General features: G+C 41.1%; 1 protein-coding gene across 1 annotated transcript; it reads right to left on the bottom strand.

Annotated features, from left to right (window-relative positions):
- Positions 1-9,082: 9,082 nt before the first annotated feature.
- Positions 9,083-15,628, bottom strand: CETN3 (centrin 3). Its single transcript, XM_035100194.2, has 5 exons — positions 15,447-15,628; positions 12,992-13,127; positions 10,991-11,105; positions 10,229-10,420; positions 9,083-9,500 (listed from the first exon to the last, which is right to left on the bottom strand). The coding sequence occupies exons 1-5, from the start codon at positions 15,461-15,463 to the stop codon at positions 9,457-9,459; spliced, it is 504 nt and encodes a 167-aa protein (XP_034956085.1). The 5' UTR covers positions 15,464-15,628; the 3' UTR covers positions 9,083-9,456.
- Between the last annotated feature and the right edge of the window lie 6,099 nt (positions 15,629-21,727).

Raw genomic sequence — 21,727 nt, 5'->3', positions numbered from 1 at the left:
TGTGCAATATGGAAAGTGTTGATGAAATGCACTGGAAGGTATGGGATAACTCTTTGCTTTGATGCAATGCCGTCTAACCTTCCTGCAACTAAATTGGGATGGATGCTCAATAAACAGGTAATCTGGAAGCTATGTATAAATAATAATAAAAATAAGGAATCTTAGAGAGGAGCAGTTGTGTGCACTATGAGTGGCCCATGTATGAGGATTAGGTCCAATGCTAATTCTTTGGGGTCAAATCACCACACACACAGTGGTATTGCATCCTCAGTGCTCCTGAGTAAAAACTAGTCTTGTTTAAGTGTTTCCCTGTGATGATCTCAGATTCACTAAAAGCACTCTGAAGCAGGGAAGACTTCACGTTTATAGGATCTACGTTGTGTTTTACTAGAACCCCCAGTTCCACCAACTGGAGCTAGGTACAAAATTAAAGATCAGGGGTTCTCTGAGCAGGGACTTGTTTTAAGTACCAGAACTTAAGTAAGCTCACATTTCTTCCACAAGAGGACTCACTTTCTCAAAAATCAGTTTCTGGTTATTCCAAGCTGTCTCTAATTCAACTGTCTAATGTGTTGGTATTGCCATTTGGTCATTGCTATTTTAAAATAATTGGGGGACAAAAACTCAGCAATCTGGTACAAATTACCGTACTCAGAGATTAACCAGTAGATCCTAACCTAGTGTCTGCTTTCCTCTGCTTTAAAGTGTTTGGTTTTCCCCCAGGATGTTGTAATTTATGAGAGTACCACTTGGCGGAGCTTTCACAAGAAGGTTTTACCTCTCAAGTAGGAAAATGATGGCACTTCTACCTCACAGTGGGCATTTGAATCAATCTGGATTTCTAATTCCTACTGAAACTTCAAAAAAAGTGTGTGCTTAAATGCAAGCTTTTAATGTTTTATCCATTAATTGAGTTATATTCCTAGTGACGTTGAGTCCCTTCAGTTTGTTTATTAACCTACCAAAATGATTACATCAGTTGTGCACATTGCAACTGAGGTATAACATTCTGCCTCCATAAACGCTCCAATACCACAGCAGTGGGATTGATACAGTCATCGTACTTCAACTCCCATGAACTGATTCAGTGAGAGGGTAAAGCGCAGTGCAATTTCGCTTAGTCTGCAGCGCTTCAAGGTCAGGATTTATTGTAATGTAAATCACAAAGCAATTTTATCTTGACAGAGATTATATACTGTTAAAATATTTCTCGATGAATTTAGCGATGCGTTTGCTTTTTCTTCGCAACTGCTGTGTGAGTTGGACTTTAGCCCAGAAAAGAATGAGATAGCAGCAGCCTGCTTGGTTTACCAGCAACAACTTAAACCTCTCTCCCCAGACCTGTTCAGGGCTCAGAAACAATAAAATAAAAAATAAAAAATCCATTGTTCCTGAATCTAGCCCTCGCTCAACCAACTGTGAGTGCGCACACACGTGCATTTCACATAAGTGTGTGTGTGTGTGTGTGTGTGTGTGTGTGTGTGTGTGTGTGCTATGGATTGTATCCAAAGGTGCCTTTAAGCATGCAAACACATGCATTCTGCTTAAATATTTCCAGAGGAATATTTTACACCTTATGTTGAGTGTCATTAAGGAAAGGGAAAACTAGATTCAGCCTCTCACACAAGCAGAAGCATGAGACCTGCAAAAGATTGCATACTATTTTCCTGAAATTTGGTTGTTCTAATAGAAGTTTTGCACTAATATGGATTTTGGAATTTTACCTAATGCACTGACTCACAGAAGCATTTTCAGAACTCTCCATTAGATATTTTCTCTGTTCTGCTCATGATTCTATGGATAGAATATCACATACTTTGCACAAACACTAACTGTTGTTGAGGAGGAGAACCAGCTTTCCCTTGGCTTTTGCCCTCCACTGAGATACTCTCTCTCTCTCTCTCTCCACATGTAAACAGCTGGGTGTAAAAACAGCCTGCTGGATCAGGCCAATGGCCCATCTAGTCCAGCATCCTATTCACACAGGGCTAACCTGATGCCTGTAGGAAACCCACAAGCAGGATTCGAGCACAAGATCACCTTCCCCTCCTGTGGTCTCTAGAAACTGGTATTAGGACATGTTGCTGCCTGCAGCTATGAAGGCAGAGCATAGTCATCATGGCTAATAGCCACCAATAGCCCTGTCCTCCATGAATTTGTCTAATCCTCTCTCAAAGCCATCTAGGTTGGTGGCCTTTTCTGCCTCTTGTGGGAATGAGTGCCATAGTTTAACTATTACGCACAGCCAAGAGGCACTTCCTTTTATTGGATGTCCATGAGTTGAATGGAGCAATCTTAGTTTTCTCAATAAAATGAATAAATAAATGAGTTAAACTCACATAATGCCTGTTTCTTTCCTTATGAAGAATGTATTTTATAGAACACAATAAGATCAAACGTGTTTAGATTTTTAAATGTTCACTTTTTGTCTGTGGTGCTATAAAGAAATCTGAGATTACTTTAAAAATTAGATGTCTAAAAAATCAAAGATTACATTGGGTGAAAAACTCTATACCTTTTAAGGTGTCAATGCACTGACAGAGTTAAAAGACCACTTTTTCCCCTTCATTTCTTCTTCAGATGCTGCTATATAATAACAATAGGTCCCCCTAGTGGGGGGGAAAGCTAAAATCTATGCTGTTCTACTTCTAAATATATCTGTGCTAATCCACTATAGCAACCTTGATTGTTGCATTCAAAGTTCTCTCCCACTCGTAAAAATGAATGCTTGAAGAGATTTAATTAAGCTTTGTATGCCACTTTAATAATATAATGCAAGATATGCTGCTTCTTCAGTACTGAATTGCTTCATTAAGCAATCACATCAGAAGCCCCACCAGTCCAGATACAAGCGCAAAAATAGAAATCTACCTGCTAAGTATTTCAACACATTAAGAGAATACTCAATCCATTACATTGGATTTTCCATTGATATGTACCAAGTTCCTCAAATAGTATAACAATGCAAAATAAGTGCAGACCTACAACTACATAGTTTTAAAAAGGATTTGGGGAATACAGTATGGTGGAAATTAATACCGGTAGGTAGCATCTGCATGTGTGCTAGTGCACACACTAAAAATGAGTTCCAACCTGAAAGCATTGTGTCTGGAAAAGTAAGAAGACAATTCATCTCCCTTTATAATTGGTGAGTTTCATAAACCTTGTCTCACACTAAGATAATGTTTAAAGTAATTTGCTGTTATGATGTATATAAAACAGAGAGAACAAATATAACAGGTAATAATTAAAAGAGAAAAACAAAATTATAAAATGGGTATGTTGAATGAGTACAGTTGTGCAGGGGTTAAAATAATGGTGTCCAAGTAAAGAATATTAGCACTATCTGATTATCAAGTACAGTGGTACCTCGGTTTTTGAATGTAATCCGGTCCGGAAGACTGAGTTCCAAAAGATTCCAAAACCGAAGCATTTACTTACGGAAACATTTACTTACAGAAAACTCAATACGGAAGCCGCATGGCATGTTCGACTTCCAAAAAGCATTCGAAAACCGAAGCATTTACGTCTGGGTTTATGGTATTCGAGTTCTGAAATGTTCGTCAATGGAGACGTTAAAAAAACAGAGGTGCCACTGTACATCTTGCCCTCGGGTTGCTACTTTTTCCTCCCCTTCCTGGCTCACATAACAGCTAACTCTGCCCTAAAAATTCAGACTCTGTCATGACAACTCTGATATGTCACCTAGGCCTAGTCTCATATCTAAGGAGGAGCTTTATCCATCTGTCATCTGGCACAAAGCCCCATTTCCTTGGTTCTCTTCATGGCTTGTCTGGAGTGGCTATTCCAGCATTTGAATCTGTGCTGGATCCAGGAATAAAAGGGTCTCTCATGGAGTCCACTTCCTCTCCACAAAACTGTCCTTGTATTCACAAACTCACAGCGGTATTATTATCTTGGCAAAGTGTGCCAGCATATTTGAGGTGGATTAATAATAGTTTTCAAACACTTTTAGAATAACTTGGGTTGGGGGGGGCGTGGTTTGGGCGGTGGAGTAGGGTGGATCTTTGAGTTTTCTGTTAAAAATAGCATAAAGTTCAATGTCAGGATTATGCAACAGAGAGATATTTAAGTCATATTCATGGTGTGTGCATGGCATTAAGAAGCAAGCTGTCTTATGTTTTTGAGATGCAATGCTTACTAGTCCACAGCTAATAGACAGTGCCTGTAGCATGTTTTTGCTAGACAGAAAAGCAAACAATCCTTCATATGGATTTTTGAAGCTTTGCGTGACCTCCTGTTCATCTTTGATATTGTAGCAAAACTACCCAATTGGATTTGTACAGATTTTCCCTTGATATAATGTGGGGATGAAGGAAGATCTTGAAACACTGACCTCTCTTTTTTCTCAGAGAGACCATTTTCCTTTTGTTAACCAATGATGAAAACCTTCCGAATGTCCCTGCAGACTTGCTATAGTGGCAATTATCTCCCAAGACTGGTACAGAAATGATGTCTGGAAGGTTTTGCTGACGACAGCCACTATCTGATGAAACTCTTGACCTAATGAAAAAATGCAACAGTAGAACGAGCTCTGGCTTCTGCACCGGCTAATTCTAGTACAAGACAAATTGTTCTCACTTCTGCACTGGTTGATTTCCTCATTTAGTCATTAAGAAAATCCAACAATATCCAAACACAGTTAAAGAAAGCAGTACAGTGGTACCTCGGTTTACAAACACAATTGGTTCCGATAAGTCTGTACTTAACCTGCAGCGAACTTTCTCATTGAAAGTAATGGAAAGTGGATTAATCCGTTCCAGACGGGTCCGCGGAGTACTTAAACTGAAAATACTCAAACCGAGGCGTACTTAAACCGAGGTATGACTGTAAATAATTCCTTCTGTTTCAGAGATGAATGTGGTTTCTTCTGCAGCCAAAACAGCACCATCCAGGCAGGGATCTGCTAGTGCACATGTGCTTTTCTTCCCATAAAGCAGATGTGCTTTTACCTGTGAAATCGCCTTACCTCATATATGTCCATTTGGCGACTTTGATCTGCAGAATTGGCACTACCACAGATAGATTGTTCCTTTGGAACTCCCTGCCTATTGACATCAGGCAGACACCTTCACTGTTCTCTTTGGCACCTACTAAACCACAGAGCTTAGGGCTTGCCGATCAGAAGGTCAGTGGTTCGAATCCCTGTGACAGGGTGAGCTCCCGTTGCTTGGTCCCAGCTCCTGCCAACCTAGCAGTTCAAAAGCACGTCAAAGTGCAAGTAGATAAATAGGTACCGCTACAGCGGGAAGGTAAACGGCATTTCCATGTGCTGCTCTGGTTTGCCAGAAGCGGCTTTGTCATGCTGGCCACAAGCTGTACGCTGGCTCCCTCGGCCAATAATGCGAGATGAGCGCTGCAACCCCAGAGTCGGTCACGACTGGACCTAATGGTCAGGGGTCCCTTTACCTTTTAATGTAAAATATGACATGTAAAATGTAAAATGACATGTGCTCTAATCCATTTTTAGCTTATTGTTGATTTTAAACATTTAACCAATGTTCTAAAAAGCTACTGTTAATTGTTTTTACTGATGGTTTCAGAGTTTTCTCCCCTTTGTAAACTGCATTGAGGTTTGTTTTTACAGTTAAGAGGTACCGGTAAATAAATTTTATGAAACGAGTAAAATATTCTCCCATGCCTGGAACCAACCCCCTCAGGCTGATCTGGGAGGGAAAGGTTACCTCATGACTTCTTCCCCTGAACTTTAGCTGGAAAACTGACACATGGGAAACATGGAAGAATGGCTATCAAGCACAGGTGGTCAGTGCACTCGCTGATTTTCTTTTCAAATGAAGACCTCCTTCTTCTTTTCTGCTTTTTATTAAAATAATAATTCAGCACTGATTTCTTTAAAAGTGAAAATACTTCACTTTTTTATGAGCAGCTGTCAGGCACACAGTAGGCAGTCTCTCCACTTTCCAGTACTTACAAAATAGTGAGTGGTAGATGTCATGTTTTCAAGAAATGCAGGCTACCAAGGAAGTACCTACCGGTAGTGTACACAACTGAAGAAGTGATTTGTAGAATGAAATAATGGGCACTCTCCCTGGCAACTTTTAAGGAAGGCAAGTGCATCAAAAACCCTGTGCCCTATCCATTAGAAATTTGCAGAAATTTCCTAATTTTTAAATTCATTTTCTTTCCCACTGAATGCTGGGGAATAGAAAAAAGAAAAAGAAAGTGGGACCAATTTTCACCACAGCATTTGCAGCGGCAAGCTTGTGGGAGAAGGTTTACAGAAGAACCAAAAATGTCTAGAAAAAAAGAAAAATCCTAACGGGAGGACCCTCCAAACAGTGCAATGAGGACTGAGTGTGTTCAAGGGTTGGAGAGCCGATTTTGAGGTGGGAAATTGAATAGAGGGAAGAGCTTTTTTTTTTTTGTCCAGCTGGAACTTTCTGGAAAGGCATTCTGACAGCCCTCAGCTGGGCCCCAGAAGTGTGGGGAGAGACCTGGCCAGCCTCTGGCTCACGAGGAGACCCTCCCCGAAGCCCAATGGGGACATCCTCTATAGGCTCCAGAGAAGGTCTCCTCGTGAGCCAAAGGTGCAGCAGGCCTTTGCTGGGGTTCTGCAGCCTTCCAGCTAACAGCTGACACATGGGAAAGCTGCACTTCAGCTGAGCAAGCCCCCATCCTGCTCTGGAAACCTCTCTGCAGCTCAGTGGAGCAGCCTCAACAAGCCTCTGGCTCGCGAGGAGACACACACCCAGCCCAAAGAGGTGCGTTCTGGGACCTTTTTCTCTAGGAAAAAAGCACTGGGGAAGAGGAACACTCTTCACTGCAATGCTTTGAAGAGAACACAAGGGTCCTCTAGTCCAACCCCCTGCAATACAGGAATTTTTGGCCCAACGTGGGGCTCAAATCCACATCCCTGAGGTTGAGTTTTATGCTCTGCCAACTGAGCTATGCACCCCATTTGTCTTCTGTAAATGTTAGCGCGCATCATTTGAAAAGCAGAATGAAGTCAAGCAACAAGTGTCTTATCTAGCCTCCTTTTAAATAAGTCCAGTAACTGTGGGAGTCTTGACAGTGGACTCTCGCAACTGTGTATACTTTTAAGAGCTTGCTTCAAAGTAGAGCTGCTGTGGCCCTATGGAGTACAATTCCTATTCTCCCATGTCATTGGCCAAGCTGGCAGAGGGTGATGGGAGTGTTTGAAAAGCATGGAAGAATGTACAGTGCCTCTCTTAGCATTATAATGTGCATATTAGTTGTTCTGGCACCTTTTCCCCTAGAAAGCAGCTTTCAAATGCTCTGATTAGACAAAGTGGGGACGAAAAGGATGCTTAACTACTTCTCTGCTTGCCAAGAGACTTGACTCCAGTGGCAAGGATCAGCTCCATCTGTAGCTCCCGAGAGAAACTCATTTCATTAGGACTTTGGCTCCAAATTTAAAAGATGCCCAGTGGAAGCCTTGCTTGCAGAGGAACAATTGGGAGTGCACTACACGGTCTTTGTAAGGTTTTATCTGCTCCACACTGGGCATCATATGGCATTTAGTGTGAGACAGGTAGGCTTGGCTAGGGAAGAATGACCTCATAGGCCCAATTAGCATCCCTGCTGAGCTAATCTGGCCACATGTTCCCTATGCCTGGTTTACAGGGACACCTAAAATAGGGCAAAGAAGTGTGAATCACTTGCTTCTTCTCCCTTTATGACATGCAAACCATCCCATTCCCCCCCCCCCAACACTAGGATTGATGTTAGCAGGGCCATCTGGCATCCTTGCATTATGCTTTCAACTTTGTTGTTTAAACTTCAGAGAAAAAAAGGTTATCTTGTGTTCGGATATATGAAGTGAAATGCATCTCTCAAACTAAAGCAAGCTTTGCTCTAAAAAAAACAAACCAGAAGATTCTGAGCATCAACATCAAAACGTTATCTCCCAGTAACTTGTGGTATCTAACTTCGAAGTTGCTGAAAGGGGTGTCTACAGCAATGACACATCTAGCCAAATGGAAGAGGACTTAACAGAACACACATAGAGCATGCAAAAGGCAAACAAAGAAGGTATGATAGCTTAAGAACATAGCCTCCAATAGGATCAGCCAGAAATGCATTTTATGCAACATATCTAACCTTTTATACTGAGCAAAATAAAAAAATTCCTTCAATAGCACCTTAAAGACCAACTAAGTTTTAATTTTGGTATGATCTTTCGTGTGCATGCACACTTCATCAGATACACTGAAACAGAAGAAACCAGACCCTTATGTATATTCAGAGGGTGGGGGTGGGGGGTGATGGGAATGGGTGATGGGCTGATAGGAGTGGTAAATCTGTAGATGACTGTTAACGAGGTTACAGCTAGTTTCCCCAAGAAAAAGGAAGTAGTTAGAAGGCAGTTTGCCTCTTCTAAGATTGCAAGTTATTTCCCCAAGTCATACTCAAGAGTAGACCTAACGAAAGTATTGAAACTCAGTTACTTTTGTTTATTTTACCTGGTTTAGCTGGACAGTTGAAGCCGTTTCCCAGGATGTGGCCACTATTGCATGCCGACAGCTTCTTGGAGCCACAGGTGAGAGCGGAGTGCAGGGTGGTGGACAAAGGTGGACAAACGACCCCAGAAGCACATGACCCTCACCAGATGTTCTACCCCTGCCCTAACACGTCATACACCCCAATGGTAGCTGATGGATCTCAAACCCTCAGTGTGTTAGGGGCCTCCTCTGCATGTGAAGACAGGCTCCGGAGTATTGAGCGGATGACAGCAATAGTGGGTCCAACAGTCAAGAAGGTGGTTACCGTACAGGCCATAGAGGAAAATGATGGGTAAGTGGGGCTCATCAACCTGGGAAGGTACCCCACCTAGGAGACGGAAACTGATCCTAGAACTCCGATGCCTTGCAGCTATACTCATTCCTGAAAAAAGCTTTGGGAGTAAACCCCTTGGGGAAAAGGAATGACACAAAATGTAATGCAATAAATAGTTTACAATTACTGCTACACAACAGAAGCATAACCTAAAAAGCCAAATGTGATTTCACCACCAAATTAAACAGTACTACAGCTGACAATTACAACCACAATCCATTTGGATTAAACACTCCAACAAGGGTTACAGAATATAAAAAGAATACTTTATTAAAATGGATGTCTGTTAAACTCTTATATAAAAACTAAGGCCACGGCTAATGCTAAAATCATGTCAACTTCAAAAGGTTTTATACTATGATTTAATTTAAAATTCTTATACAAAGCTATTTTACAAATGAGTACTCAAACGTAACACTGCTTAATCTAAAATTTAATGATATAAAATATCAACCTCTTAGTACATAGATTTTGTGTTTCTTTTGGTCCTTTGAGGAAAATTATTTTTTTGCATGGCTCCTGCTACAGAAATTAACTTAAACAGAAAGGTGGCAGCTTCAATGCTGAAAGCCAATAATCCTTCCTTTTTGTGCCAAGTTCATTTCTTTTCTTGTACCGTTAAACATCTCCAGTCATGATGGCAATAAATTCTTCCTGGTTGACTGAAAAAACGAAGAAAACAGGTAAGCATTGACTGCCTATCTTACTTGAAAGCTTTTAGCAATCAAATAAGCTCCTTTTGGCAGTCTGAGGGAGGCTAAATACTGAAATTCTCTCAAAAAGAGTAAAGCAAATTAACATTCATTTGAAAAGTCTGTAGTGGACCCTTTTGAAGGATTAACTTGGTATGAAATCCTTAGAGCAAGCAATTATCACACAAAATTAAAATAATTTGGCTTTACTAAAACAGACTAGTTGGTAATTGCTTACATATAAATATATATATATATATCTGCTGCTATCATTTCATTCAGCATATTGCTACATGCCCCAAATCCTCTTGGCCTTGTCTTCTAAATTTGAAGGTACGCTTATTTTTCTTGATTTCTGAAGAAGATTCTATGGTTATTTTTTAGTGTCAGACTGCAGATTCAATAGCATTGTAGGCAGACAATAATTCACCCCCGTTTTATTTATTCACTGCAAAATAACAGAAGAGGCCAATACATTCATGTATAACCTATGTCCTATGCCATATAATTTCATACTTTAATGGGGAGAAATTGAATTTCATTCCCAGGTCCATGGGTAGCTTGTAGGATTGCATTTCCTGGAGGGAAAATCAGTCACTTGAGTAACCATAAAATCATCACATGGAAAACAAATTCAATGCACTATTTCTATATTATATTTATGATTAGCACATAAACACAGCATTTTTAGAACTTACTTTCTCCATCACCATCTTTATCAAATTCTTCAATCATTGCCCGAAGTTCTTCATCAGTCATGTTTTCCCCAAGTTCTCTAGCTACACGGCGCAGGTTTCTCAAGCTTATTTTACCCGAATCATCATCATCAAACAATTTAAATGCCTTGAGTATCTCTTCATGAGGATCTCGCTCAAGTATCCAGTCTGTCACTGAAATGAAAACAATTGGGAGATCTGGTCTGTTTCTATGAAATTAACTCTACTTCTGTTGGTGAAAAAATAATAATTCTGCTTTGAAATACTCTAACTCTGTTCCCAACCCTCAGGTTTTTGACCCAAAGAATTTAAAAGATTAGCTTTCATCATCTACCTAGAGAGGGGGAGGGGTGTTGTACGTACATGTAGTAACTTCAGCTGCATGGATTTGAACTTCACATAGGAAGTGAATATATGGAAAATGTCACCACAACTTACTGAATACTTAGCATGGTAACCAAGTAGTTATACTTCATTTCTGCAGAAAACCAACTGTCTCTTTTGATCTTTCTATAGGAACAGCAAATATTGTAGGAATCTTCTGCATACGGCTGCCAAATTCTGGTAGTTCTCCACATATTATTTGGAGGGGGGACAGAATGCTGTAAACATTAAAATGCTCATCTGTGTTATCCCTGATACATTTGCATACCCATCCATTAAGAATCCGACCAACTAAATTACCAGTTATCAATTATTGCCAAATTTCCTCCTGTCAATACATGTTTAAAATCCAATACTCACCAACTTCATTAAAATCTTCAAAGGAGATTTTCCCAGTTCCTTCCCGATCATAATCTTTAAGTATCTTTAGCACATCTGCTTTTTTCACATCGAAACCTAAGGCTCTCATTGCCACCTTTTGGGAAAAGACAGAAATGCAACAATGTTGACTCACAAACCATTTATTCGTCGTAGTTCATATTGACTGCAACAGCAAGTTGATGATAATAAATGACATTTTTACTCACATGAGAATTTCCTAGATGATAGTAAAGAAAAAAATCCTAGGTAGATGCATGGGGTTGTAAAGATAAAACTTCCAAATGATTAAACATTTCTGAAAGTCTGCCCACTTTTGCACAAATGCCTGGAGGACAAAAAAATTGGGAGTTTGTGCAGTTTGAAGTGCTTGGCTGGCTGGGGGGGACAGAACATGATTGCCCTACCCAATCTGACACATCTGGCATGCAGAGTGGGAGATATTTCCCCCTTGCCAGCAAACAGGAGATTACCAAGAGGCTCCTGCAACACTGCAGGGATCTCTGCAACAATCTCAGATTCCTGAGCAAAACGGGTGCTCTGAAGCCAAGCCAAACAGCACTCTGCACATCATTTCTGGATCTATATTTCCTGATCTCCAGCCAAGAAGCACCTGGTGCCTCCAAAAGCAGCTCCTAAAGTGCTACTTTGATAGATGAGAGTTCATGTGATCCTGTGATGCCACAGCAACCACTATGGTGATTTCCTGTCTTCTGGGTGGAGGTTTACCAATGGAGAGAGACTTTTTCTCTAGGAGAGCAGCAGTGATCAAGCCAAATGCTGAAGGGGCATGTTATTTTATTCTATGCTGCTGGAGTGAATGGAGAGAACTGGATGCACCTGCAGATTACCAACTTGCCGTCCTTGTTTAACCTCTTGTTTACTGACATTACAAAATAAGCATGATGACTGAGTAGAAATGTATTGGTTTGTGCTGACAGTATCCTAAACAGTTCAGCAACAACTTCTATCTCTCCAATTCCCAAAAGTGAATTTTTGTGAGAAAAGAACAGGAAAGAAATAGCTCTATGAAAAAAGACACTCTGGGATGGCAACCAAATGGAATACTTTTCCCACCCAAGCTGCCTTTGGCTCCTACAAAATGAGAGCAGAAGATTTGACAGTATGACATTTTGAAAATTATAATCATAGCTGCCAAGTTATCCCTTTTTTAAAGGGATTTTCCCTTATGCTGAATAGGCTTCCTCGCGAGAAAAGGGAAAACTTGGCAGCTATGATTATAATGTTTATTATATTAAGGCTGCATGGGGTTAAGCCTTACGGAAATCATGGAGACTTTCTTCAGAGCAAACAAGTTTAAGATTGTATTGCAGGAGAACCACTGACATCAAGGTTCTTAGAACATTAATATATTGCACATAACTCCACATAGCAGCCTTAAGATGTTTCTGACAAAGATAAACAGTCTATGATGGTATCATGTATACCACACCACAAATTCTAGATCTATAGTTTCCTCTGGAATGCAGATCTATGTAACTATGAGCACCAAGGGGCATGCATCTTTCCTAGTATTTACTTTTAAGTGCTTCTGACTTATGGCTGGTTTAAACATCATAGAAACACATAGCAAACGTTAAAAACACCAATTCAAGAGCTGCTGCAGTGAAGTTGCTAAAGTGTGAACTATAAAACTAGTTCAAACCTCACTACATGCAAACCACTTCCTTACAATCTCAGCCTCCTCTACACTATGGGGGCAATACTAGCCTATCTCATAGGAAGGTTGCAAAGATTACTAATATTGTATACTGTATACTTACTGAATACTCAGCAAGTGCTATATAAATGCTATTACACCACACATAGTTTTGCTGTGTATGAATCAGCCATCTTTGTTCATAGCATGTATACCACAGAAAAATGTGTCACAATATGGAGCTAACACACATTTTAAGGCTTTATACAACACTGCACAATTATAAAGCAAAATATCAATATTTTAATAAGAAAATCAATTGCCTTCAGTTCATGATAATCTATTGCTCTGTCTTTATCTGTGTCAAACAACTCAAAAGCATCTTTAATTTCTTGTTTCTGTTGTTCAGTCAAGTCTCTTCTTTTCTTTCTCTTGGTTTTGTCAACAGGAAGCTCAGCTCTAGAAGATAAAGACAAATGTGGTCAGGTATGTTTTTTTCTTCTTAAAGAACACACTTTAGTTCTGTAGCATATCTTAGAATTGAGAATTGATTTCATGAAATGTCCAGTCTTAGTTTTAAGATTTATGATGGATTCATAAACAACTGTATTTGGGCTAGGACTGGCGTAGGAAAGCTTTGGCCCTCCTGATGTTGCTGAACTACCATTCCCATCAGCGCTGGCAAGCCAGGAATGAAGGAAAGCTCAGCTCCAACATCTTGGAGGGCCAAATTTTTGCCACACTTGGGCTAGAGACTACAATGATAAAACAGTATACTCTGTCTGCCATTAAGACTCCCACTCCCTTCTGCTCTTTTTAGTTCACCTTTTCCCTGATATATGTATATTATATTCTTAAAATGGACTTCTGCATTCCTAAAGGCTACGGGAGTTCCTATACTGATTTAGTAAGGAAAGCAAGGGTGCTGATGTTTGCACCTAGCTGAACACAAAAAACCTGCCTTATACAAAGTCAGACCATTAAACCATCTAGCTCAGTACTATGTACTGGTAGACTGCAGAGCTTTCTAAACTTTTCAGGTTGGTGACACTTTTTAGACATGCATCATTCAGAGATGGCTCAGTTGGTTAGAGCATGGTGCTGATAATGTCACACTTGCATGTTCAATCCCTCTATGGGACAGCCGCATATTCCTGCATTGCAGGGGATTGGACTAGATAACTCTCAGGGTCCCTTCCAACTCTACGACACAGTAATTCAGTTTTACTAGCAAACCAGAGGTTAAACTAACCCCTTTCCAGCCCGGGTGAGGAGCGCGGGGAGCGTTCGCATGACACACAAACACATTGCAGCCTAGACACTACTAACGTGTTGCAACACAGAGATCTGCATGGCTTCAGAGAACCACTCTGGAAATGTGTGCAGGGAAGGCATTTGCTGCAGGACTAAACTATGGCTCTGTGCTCTGTAGTGGCAGCCCACCTCACCAATGATCACTTCCTAACGCAGTGATAGGCAACCTTTTGAGCTTGGTGTGTCAGAATTCGCCGAAAAACCAAGCATAACTCAGGTGGTATGTCACTTTGAGGAAAAAAACCCATAAATTCATGATATATATAGTTTAAATAACAAAAATGTATAATTGTAATATATAACTGTATTTAATAAACCAAAAACTAATTATTTAACCAAACCAAACCAAAAACCCCTTATTTATCACAAAGTGCCCAGAGTTGTTGAGCTTTTGGGGGGGGGGGGGAGCTGCTGACCAAAGTTTTGGAGGTTTTTTGGCGGGGTGCAAAAGTTGCTTTGCTTTTGGGGAGGGTGCCCCAAAGCTGCTGCACTTTTCTTTGGAGGGGGAGGAGAACAAAAATAAATGACAAATAATACCTTCGATGAAACTAACATGCAGCACTGACATAGTCTGCCAAGGCGACAAAAAAAACCCCAGCACAGAACGGGTTAAAAAATGAACGTTGTTACACCCAATCATAGTCTGCCAAAGCGCCAGGAAAAAAACAGCACAGAAACGGTTAAAAAAACCAATCTCTGGCTACCAGCAACAACAACAACAAAAAAGGATCCGGGTTTTAACAGCGGAGACAAGCTCTAGTGGAGACAAGCTGTAGGAGGAGCGAGAGAACAAATGGGGGGGGGAGAATACAACAACAACAGCGCGAATGGGCCGATGGGGCGCGTGCCAGCAGTGAGGGCTCTGCGTGTCATGTCTGACATGCGTGTCATAGGTTCGCCATCACTGTCCTAACGTATATGAAGATGCCCTGGAGCATCACAGCCCGAAAATTCAACTCTGTGCGTGTCCTCCTACATAAGTAGGATCTCTAGCTTTCACTCCATCCTTTAAGGAGGACGCTGGGCTGCTGCCTACCTATTCAGCTTGGTTGCAAGCTTACATTATTCGGTGTGCTAAATCTAAATGGCATTAAATCACTTCCCCAAGCAGCCTTGAGAACCTAAGCGAGGACACGCATTATTCTTCCTTCCTCTTTTCTCGCCTACAAGGTCCAAGGCAACTATCAACAAAACAAGATGGAAGTAATAAAAATAAAAAATGCAGAAATCCCCGACTCGGGAGACAAGAGGGGAATCGGGCGGCTACCAAATGCTTTTGCGACGGGAGGAAGGGGATGCCTCGCGCCACCCGGGGCCAGTGCGCACGCGCGCTGCAGCAAATATCGCGACAAGGCGGCTCGCGACGGTGGGGAGGGGGGGTGAAAAACACGTTGCGTTGCCATGGCAACAAGAAGCAAAAAGCCCTTCGCTCGCGGCTTCCCACCCTCCCGTCAAGGTACCAACCTCGCCACCAAATTCATTCTCCCAGCCCCACCCCTTAAAACCAGGCGGGATGGGGGGCAGCGTGTCTCGGCTACTTTGGCCACCGGAACCCGGAATCAAGAGGAACAACAGCCTTTCCCTCGAAAGCGGGGCGCGAAACCCGTTCCCTCCGACAACGCCGCTTCCCCTCTTCGGATTGCGAGCTTTAATTGGACCCCGCGAGGCGTTCCTCCCGCCCCGCCGCTCACAGCGCCATCGCAAGTGGCCAAGCCGCTTGTCAATCAAGTCCTAGGCGCACCGCCCCCGTCTCCTGTTGAAAATTAGTGGGTACGCCGCCAACGTTTTACCCAGAAGGCGTTGCTGCTTATAGACGTCACAATGAAGCCGGGGAGAGGAACGTAGCGGCTCAGGGCAAATCTTCGCCGCGCTTATTGTTGACGTAATAAGAGCCCGCCGGCCCATTGTCTCTGGCTGCAGCCCTGTAGCGCATCCTCTCTATGATACCGTATGAATACGAAAGCAATAGAGAAAGTCGTCGTTTTATGAGCGACAAATCTGAACCTATCAGTCAAGGGCGTTTTATACAATGGACAGAATTTAGTAATGAACGCTTCATGTTCTGAGGTCGCATATTTGAATGGCCTCACATAGAGAAGGCTCTGCTCACAGAAAATCAAAGCACACGGGAGCACCGTTCAGAATAGCTTTCTTGACATTAATACACACACCTTTCTTTTTATGAGTAGGAAGGTCTTTACACTTGTCTTCACACAAGTCATTGCTGTAGAAATTGGCTAGAAATTGGAATTGGCTATCACAAGGTAATAGTTATGTGTATCACATCACCAGGATTTGACGAATGCATGAAAACTGAAGACATCAACAGCTACTGGACATAGTATATGTCTGTTTATTACATCCAGTACCTGGCTGTATGCTCTTGACTGATAGCTGGTGAACACGTGGGGGGGGGGGACTGACAGCATGAATTTGCTACATCAATGCATACTTACTTTTCAATTGTTTGGAGGACTCTGAAGATGAAAAATAAGCCTCTGTGGTGCAAGGGCTTTTTGACCCGGACTACCCATGATTTTGGATTTGGATACCTGAACCCCACTGAGTGTCTTTCGGCAAGTCACAAGCTTTCAGCCTAGTTTACCCTGTTTATTCCTAATTTGGAGACAGAAAGACCCCATCAAGCAATTCTAGACTGCATCAACAGAAGTATAATGTCCAAGATACAAGAAGTAATGGTATCTGGACACAACGGAAGGAAGCTACTGACAAACTACAACGTGAAGAGATGGTAAGGGCTTGGACCTCCATTCCTGTGTGAATAAAGATTAAGGGAGATGGGTATATTTATCATGCAGAAGGGGACGTTCAGAGCCAATACGTTTGGCAGTCTTCAACTATTGGGAGGCTGTCACAGTGATGATGGGTCAATTTTGCTTTGTTACTCCAGAGAGTAGGACCCAAACCAACATGTTAAATTTACAAGGAAGAGAGTTTCAATTAAATATTAAGAGCTTCCTGGTGGTATGAGCTGACAGGCAGTAGAACAGGCTCCCCTGGAAGGTGGTAGACTCTCTGATAGAGATTTTTAAGCAGAGTTGCTGCAGCAGTGCATTTACTACACTGGCAGGGGTTGGACTAGATGACATCTGAGGTACTCTAAGAGTAGAACTCCCAGGTCAGAACTTGCAACTCCAGAGAAAAAACACAGATCAAAGATTTCTTTTTACAGTCCAATGCAATCCTTACTCCTCAGCATCTCTTTTCTCAGAACTTAGTTCTATTATGTTCAGTACGGCTTACACAGTTTGAAATTGCAGCTTGTATTATTTTCATTTCTTGCATCAATGTAGGTTTTTTTAATAAAAAAAAAGTGAAGCTCATCTGTTACAATATCTGAAGGCTACTAATGGAAGAATCGTATTTTGAACTGAGTCATATCATATTTGTATATATAGAACTAAACCAGCAGATGGCATCTCTTTAAAAAAAGTAATTGCTCAGTATATATATATGAAAGGACAAGAGAACCTCAATATCTGAATAAAACTTTGTTCTATTTACTCACTTTTTTTTCCCTCCGAGATATTATTTGGTTTCTGTGTGAAAGTAAAAGAAACAAAAATTCTAACTAGCCCCAGCCCATTACATTTTCAGACATAAGCTGTAAGCTAAAGAGACCCCTGACCGTTAAGTCCAGTTGCGGACGACTCTGAGGTTGCGGCGCTCATCTCGCTTTACTGGGCAGGGGGGGGGGCATTTGTCCTCAGACAGCTTCCGGGTCATGTGGCCAGCATGACTAAGCCGCTTCTGGCGAACCAGACCAGCACATGGAAATGCCGTGTACCTTCCCACCGGAGCGGTACCTATTATCTACTTGCACTTTGACGTGCTTTCAAACTGCTTGGTTGGCAGGAGCAGGGACCGAGCAACAGGAGCTTACCCCGGTCGTGGGGATTCGAACCACTGACCTTCTGATCGGCAAGCCCTAGGCCAGGCATCCCCAAACTGCAGCCCTCCAGATGTTTTTGCCTACAACTCCCATGATCCCTAGCTAACAGGACCAGTGGTCAGGGATGATGGGAATTGTAGTCCAAAACATCTGGAGGGCCTAAGTTTGGGGATGCCTGCCCTAGGCTCTGGTTTAGACCACAGTGCCACCCGCATTGTACATACATATTACATAAGCTGTATTGTTTTGTAAACTACTGCAAAATTCAAGCAACTTGTAACTTCCTAAACTCTGAAAACACCTTTTACCTCTCCCTTTATGTGTGAACGTGTTAAGCTTGTGTTGAGCTTGTATTTTTCAGTTAACATTTATTTGTGATCCTGTCTTCTCTTACAATTTACTCTAGGCACAAACTTTTTTATTCCTTTTGCATTATGCTCTTACATGGGTGAGCAACCTCAGGCTTATTTAAACAGTTATTTAAACAGTTATCTACAAAGTTATTTAACAGTTATTTAAACAGTTATCTACAAAGAACACAAAAAAGCACAACAACAGAAGATAACTGGAAGGAATCCAGGTGCAAAGGGAGATGTGTTCATAGGTGGTGTAAATAGCATAATGCCTAGGAACATGAGTCCTCAATCTCAGTTAGCGTGGGTGATCTCTTATGATCAGTTAGCTGATTCAGCTTTAATAATAACAATGAAAGCATTTTCTGTGGCATTAGAGCAAGATGTGGGATGTAATGGTTTTATGCTCCAAAATAATCCCAAGAAATTATGGTCAATGTTCTTATTTTCACAAAAGGATTTGGGCATTTCCGCAAGGAATCCTTTCAACTTTCAAAAATGCCCCCCCCCCACAAAACCTCTTTCAGAGTGATGGCAGCTGTTATGGCCTGGCAATCACACCTGAGAAAAAAACTATAGATTCTACCACTACCATTTGGCATCATCCATTCCATCTCTCAAAAGCAACACATATGTAACTTTCTCCTTTGATGGGGTTAAAGATGAAATGGAAATGATCACCGGAGAGCTGTTTTGTGTCATAATTCTTTTATTATCAATATCTATGATAAAATAATATACAATTTCCCCTTGAAAACAGTGGCACATTAGTAAAGTTTCCTCAGTAGACAGAACAATGCATTACAACTTTTTAAAATGCTTTTAAATTGCATTTTACAGCACAATCCATCACCTGCTTAAGTAAAAACAGCTGAATCAACAACATATCATTGCCTTAAGTCCAAGAACATTGTTGAACAGATTTGCATTTTAAGCCTTTGTAAATCCTGAATCCAGAGGGGATGTCAAGAGAACGTTTACAAATAAAGCAATAGTAAATGTATTATACTCTGTAATATTTAAAGTGAACACATATATTTTATTGTTTTTAAAGGCATTACAATAATTAATGATAAAGGTCTTCCAATAAATTCATTCAGAAATACACAAGGTCTTAGAATATAAAAATAATTAAGACAAAAGATAAGATTATATATTTTCACTCTAAGGTTGTACTTTACTAACCAAAGCCAAGTGTGACTTACTTCTAAGTCAGCGGAGACTAGCCTGTGGTCCCCCAGATGACATTAAACTCCAGCTCCCAGCAGCCTCACTCAGCTTGGCCAATAATTAGGGATGATGGAAGTTGTAGTTCAGCAATATATGGAGGGCTACAGGTTAGCCACCCCTGTTCTAAGTTAAAGCTCTGACTCAGGCTTACCAAGAATAAAGGCTCAATGAACTGAGTGGAACTTGCTTTTGAGTAAACACATGCTTGGGGAGAGTTTCACAGCCTGATTCCTATTTGACTACATTTCCCAAGAACTACTAAAGACTTCAGAAGATAATCTGGCTTTGTGAGCACTGAAATAGAACAGAAATGTCCATCTTATAGAACAAAAATGTACCAACAGAACTGTTCCAAGAGCAGAAACTCAGATCAGTTCTTAAGAGTAGTCTAACCTTTGGCAATCACAGTATTCCTTAGCTAAATTCTTCCCACAGTGAGCTGTCTAGTATGTGTCACTCACAGTAAGGCGTTTGGAAAAGAACTTTCAAGACACTGAGAAGGTGGGTAGGAGAGAAGGAATAGAGGCTTTAGGCAGTTTGCTTTAACTCTGGGGAAAACATCACCGTTAATGCCTCAAAATCACTAGCACCTCAGCAGTATTCCAGTAGAACAGAATGATTGTGTAGCAGTTGATTCCAAAAGGTGCACATTTCTACAAAATGAACAAGGTACCAGTCTCAAGTTGGCTGCAAATTTGGTGACGTAGTAACCAGTTTAGCTTTAACTGTGCTTAAATATTGCTGTTGACACAATCCTAAGCAGCAGTTTAAACAGGAGGGAATTCACTTGAGAAGGAAATGGGTAGGCAGCAGCATCAACTTGGGCCCCAGACTGTGGATGCCCAGCACGCACACCACAACACCGTGATGTCAAGGTATGACATTATGTCATGACCCCACAGCACTGGAGCGCCAGAGGTAAGGTTGCGACAGGCAGTGGGTGGAGGCCAGGCACTCACAGCAAAAGTTTTGCGGGGACTGGAGTTGGCACCACTGCAAATAGGAGTGAATGATCCGGCAACCCATTCCTAATCGCTTGACCACAGTCAGGAGGGCCTCTCCATTATATCTGCACTAGTCTTCAACCTGATGAGTTTTGTATTTGCTAATTTTTAGTTTGCAAGCTTATGGGTGCCTTTTCTCCCTAGCATTAAAAGGTATCAAATTAGTGCCTTTGTCTGTTAATAAATGGTGTTTCCAAAGCCAATAGCCAAAGTGAAGCAGTCTGAAACATTCTATATTTCTCCATTAGTTTGGTGAAAGCTTCAAACAAGATAAGGGCTAAAAGAAATTGCTAACTTCATTTCTAAGTGGTCATTCACCAGCAAGTCTGATCTTCCTGTTTACTGTTGTGCTTTAGTCTACAACAGGAAATAGGCACTGTTAACATTTAAAGAATTAACTACATCCACCTATCCACCCTTGAGGGCTAAAGTGCTGATTACACTGGGGTCAAGCTCTGTATGTGCAGTACTCTTTGATGTATGGGAAATATGACACAATAAAGTCACAAAAGGATTAAAAAAATAATTTTGTGCGACAGCCACAATCCGAAGTTGTACACTGTTCTCACAAGACAAGGGCTACTGTTAATACCCTTCCTAATATATCTCAAACTATCGATTTCATTTCCATGTCATAGTTACAAGATAAAAACCTGTCTTCACACAATAAATTGGTAACACTCCAGAGGGCTGCACAGGATTTTTATACTGGAAAAGTACAAACAACAGACAAGGAATTTTTGTCAAGTTGCTTGAAAGTAAACATTACGGAAAATGGAAAAAGAATCAAAAGAAGAAGAATGAAATTTGTAGGTTGCAAAGCTACCACTTGAAGTCCTAACTACACCTGTAATGTGAAAAGAACCACATATAACTCTATAGCTGTAGCTTTTTGGCAGCTATCTCCCCCAAAAATTCAATTTACTCTCTCCTGAGACCCAACTTATTCTCTACAATCCACAAAACAATTTGCAACACACAAGTGTTTCTACAGCTGCTATACAGAAGAAACCAAGGATGGTCACGGGTGTGTGCATTATATTTAAAATTATCTTTTAACAGTTACGTACTCATACATACATCATTAGTCACATTTAAAGAGCAAGCAATACACTTGAAATATTCACTTACATTTCGTTTTAGAAACAATAGTCAAATGCAACACACATAATTCAAGAAGAGTAACAACTTAGGTTGCAGTGCTTTATATTAACATTTGGTAATAACTTCAGGTTAAATTCACCC

The sequence above is a fragment of the Zootoca vivipara genome, chromosome 11 (assembly GCF_963506605.1).
Source record: "Zootoca vivipara chromosome 11, rZooViv1.1, whole genome shotgun sequence".
NCBI classification, from domain to species: domain Eukaryota; kingdom Metazoa; phylum Chordata; class Lepidosauria; order Squamata; family Lacertidae; genus Zootoca; species Zootoca vivipara.
This window is presented reverse-complemented; position numbering and strand designations above follow the sequence as displayed.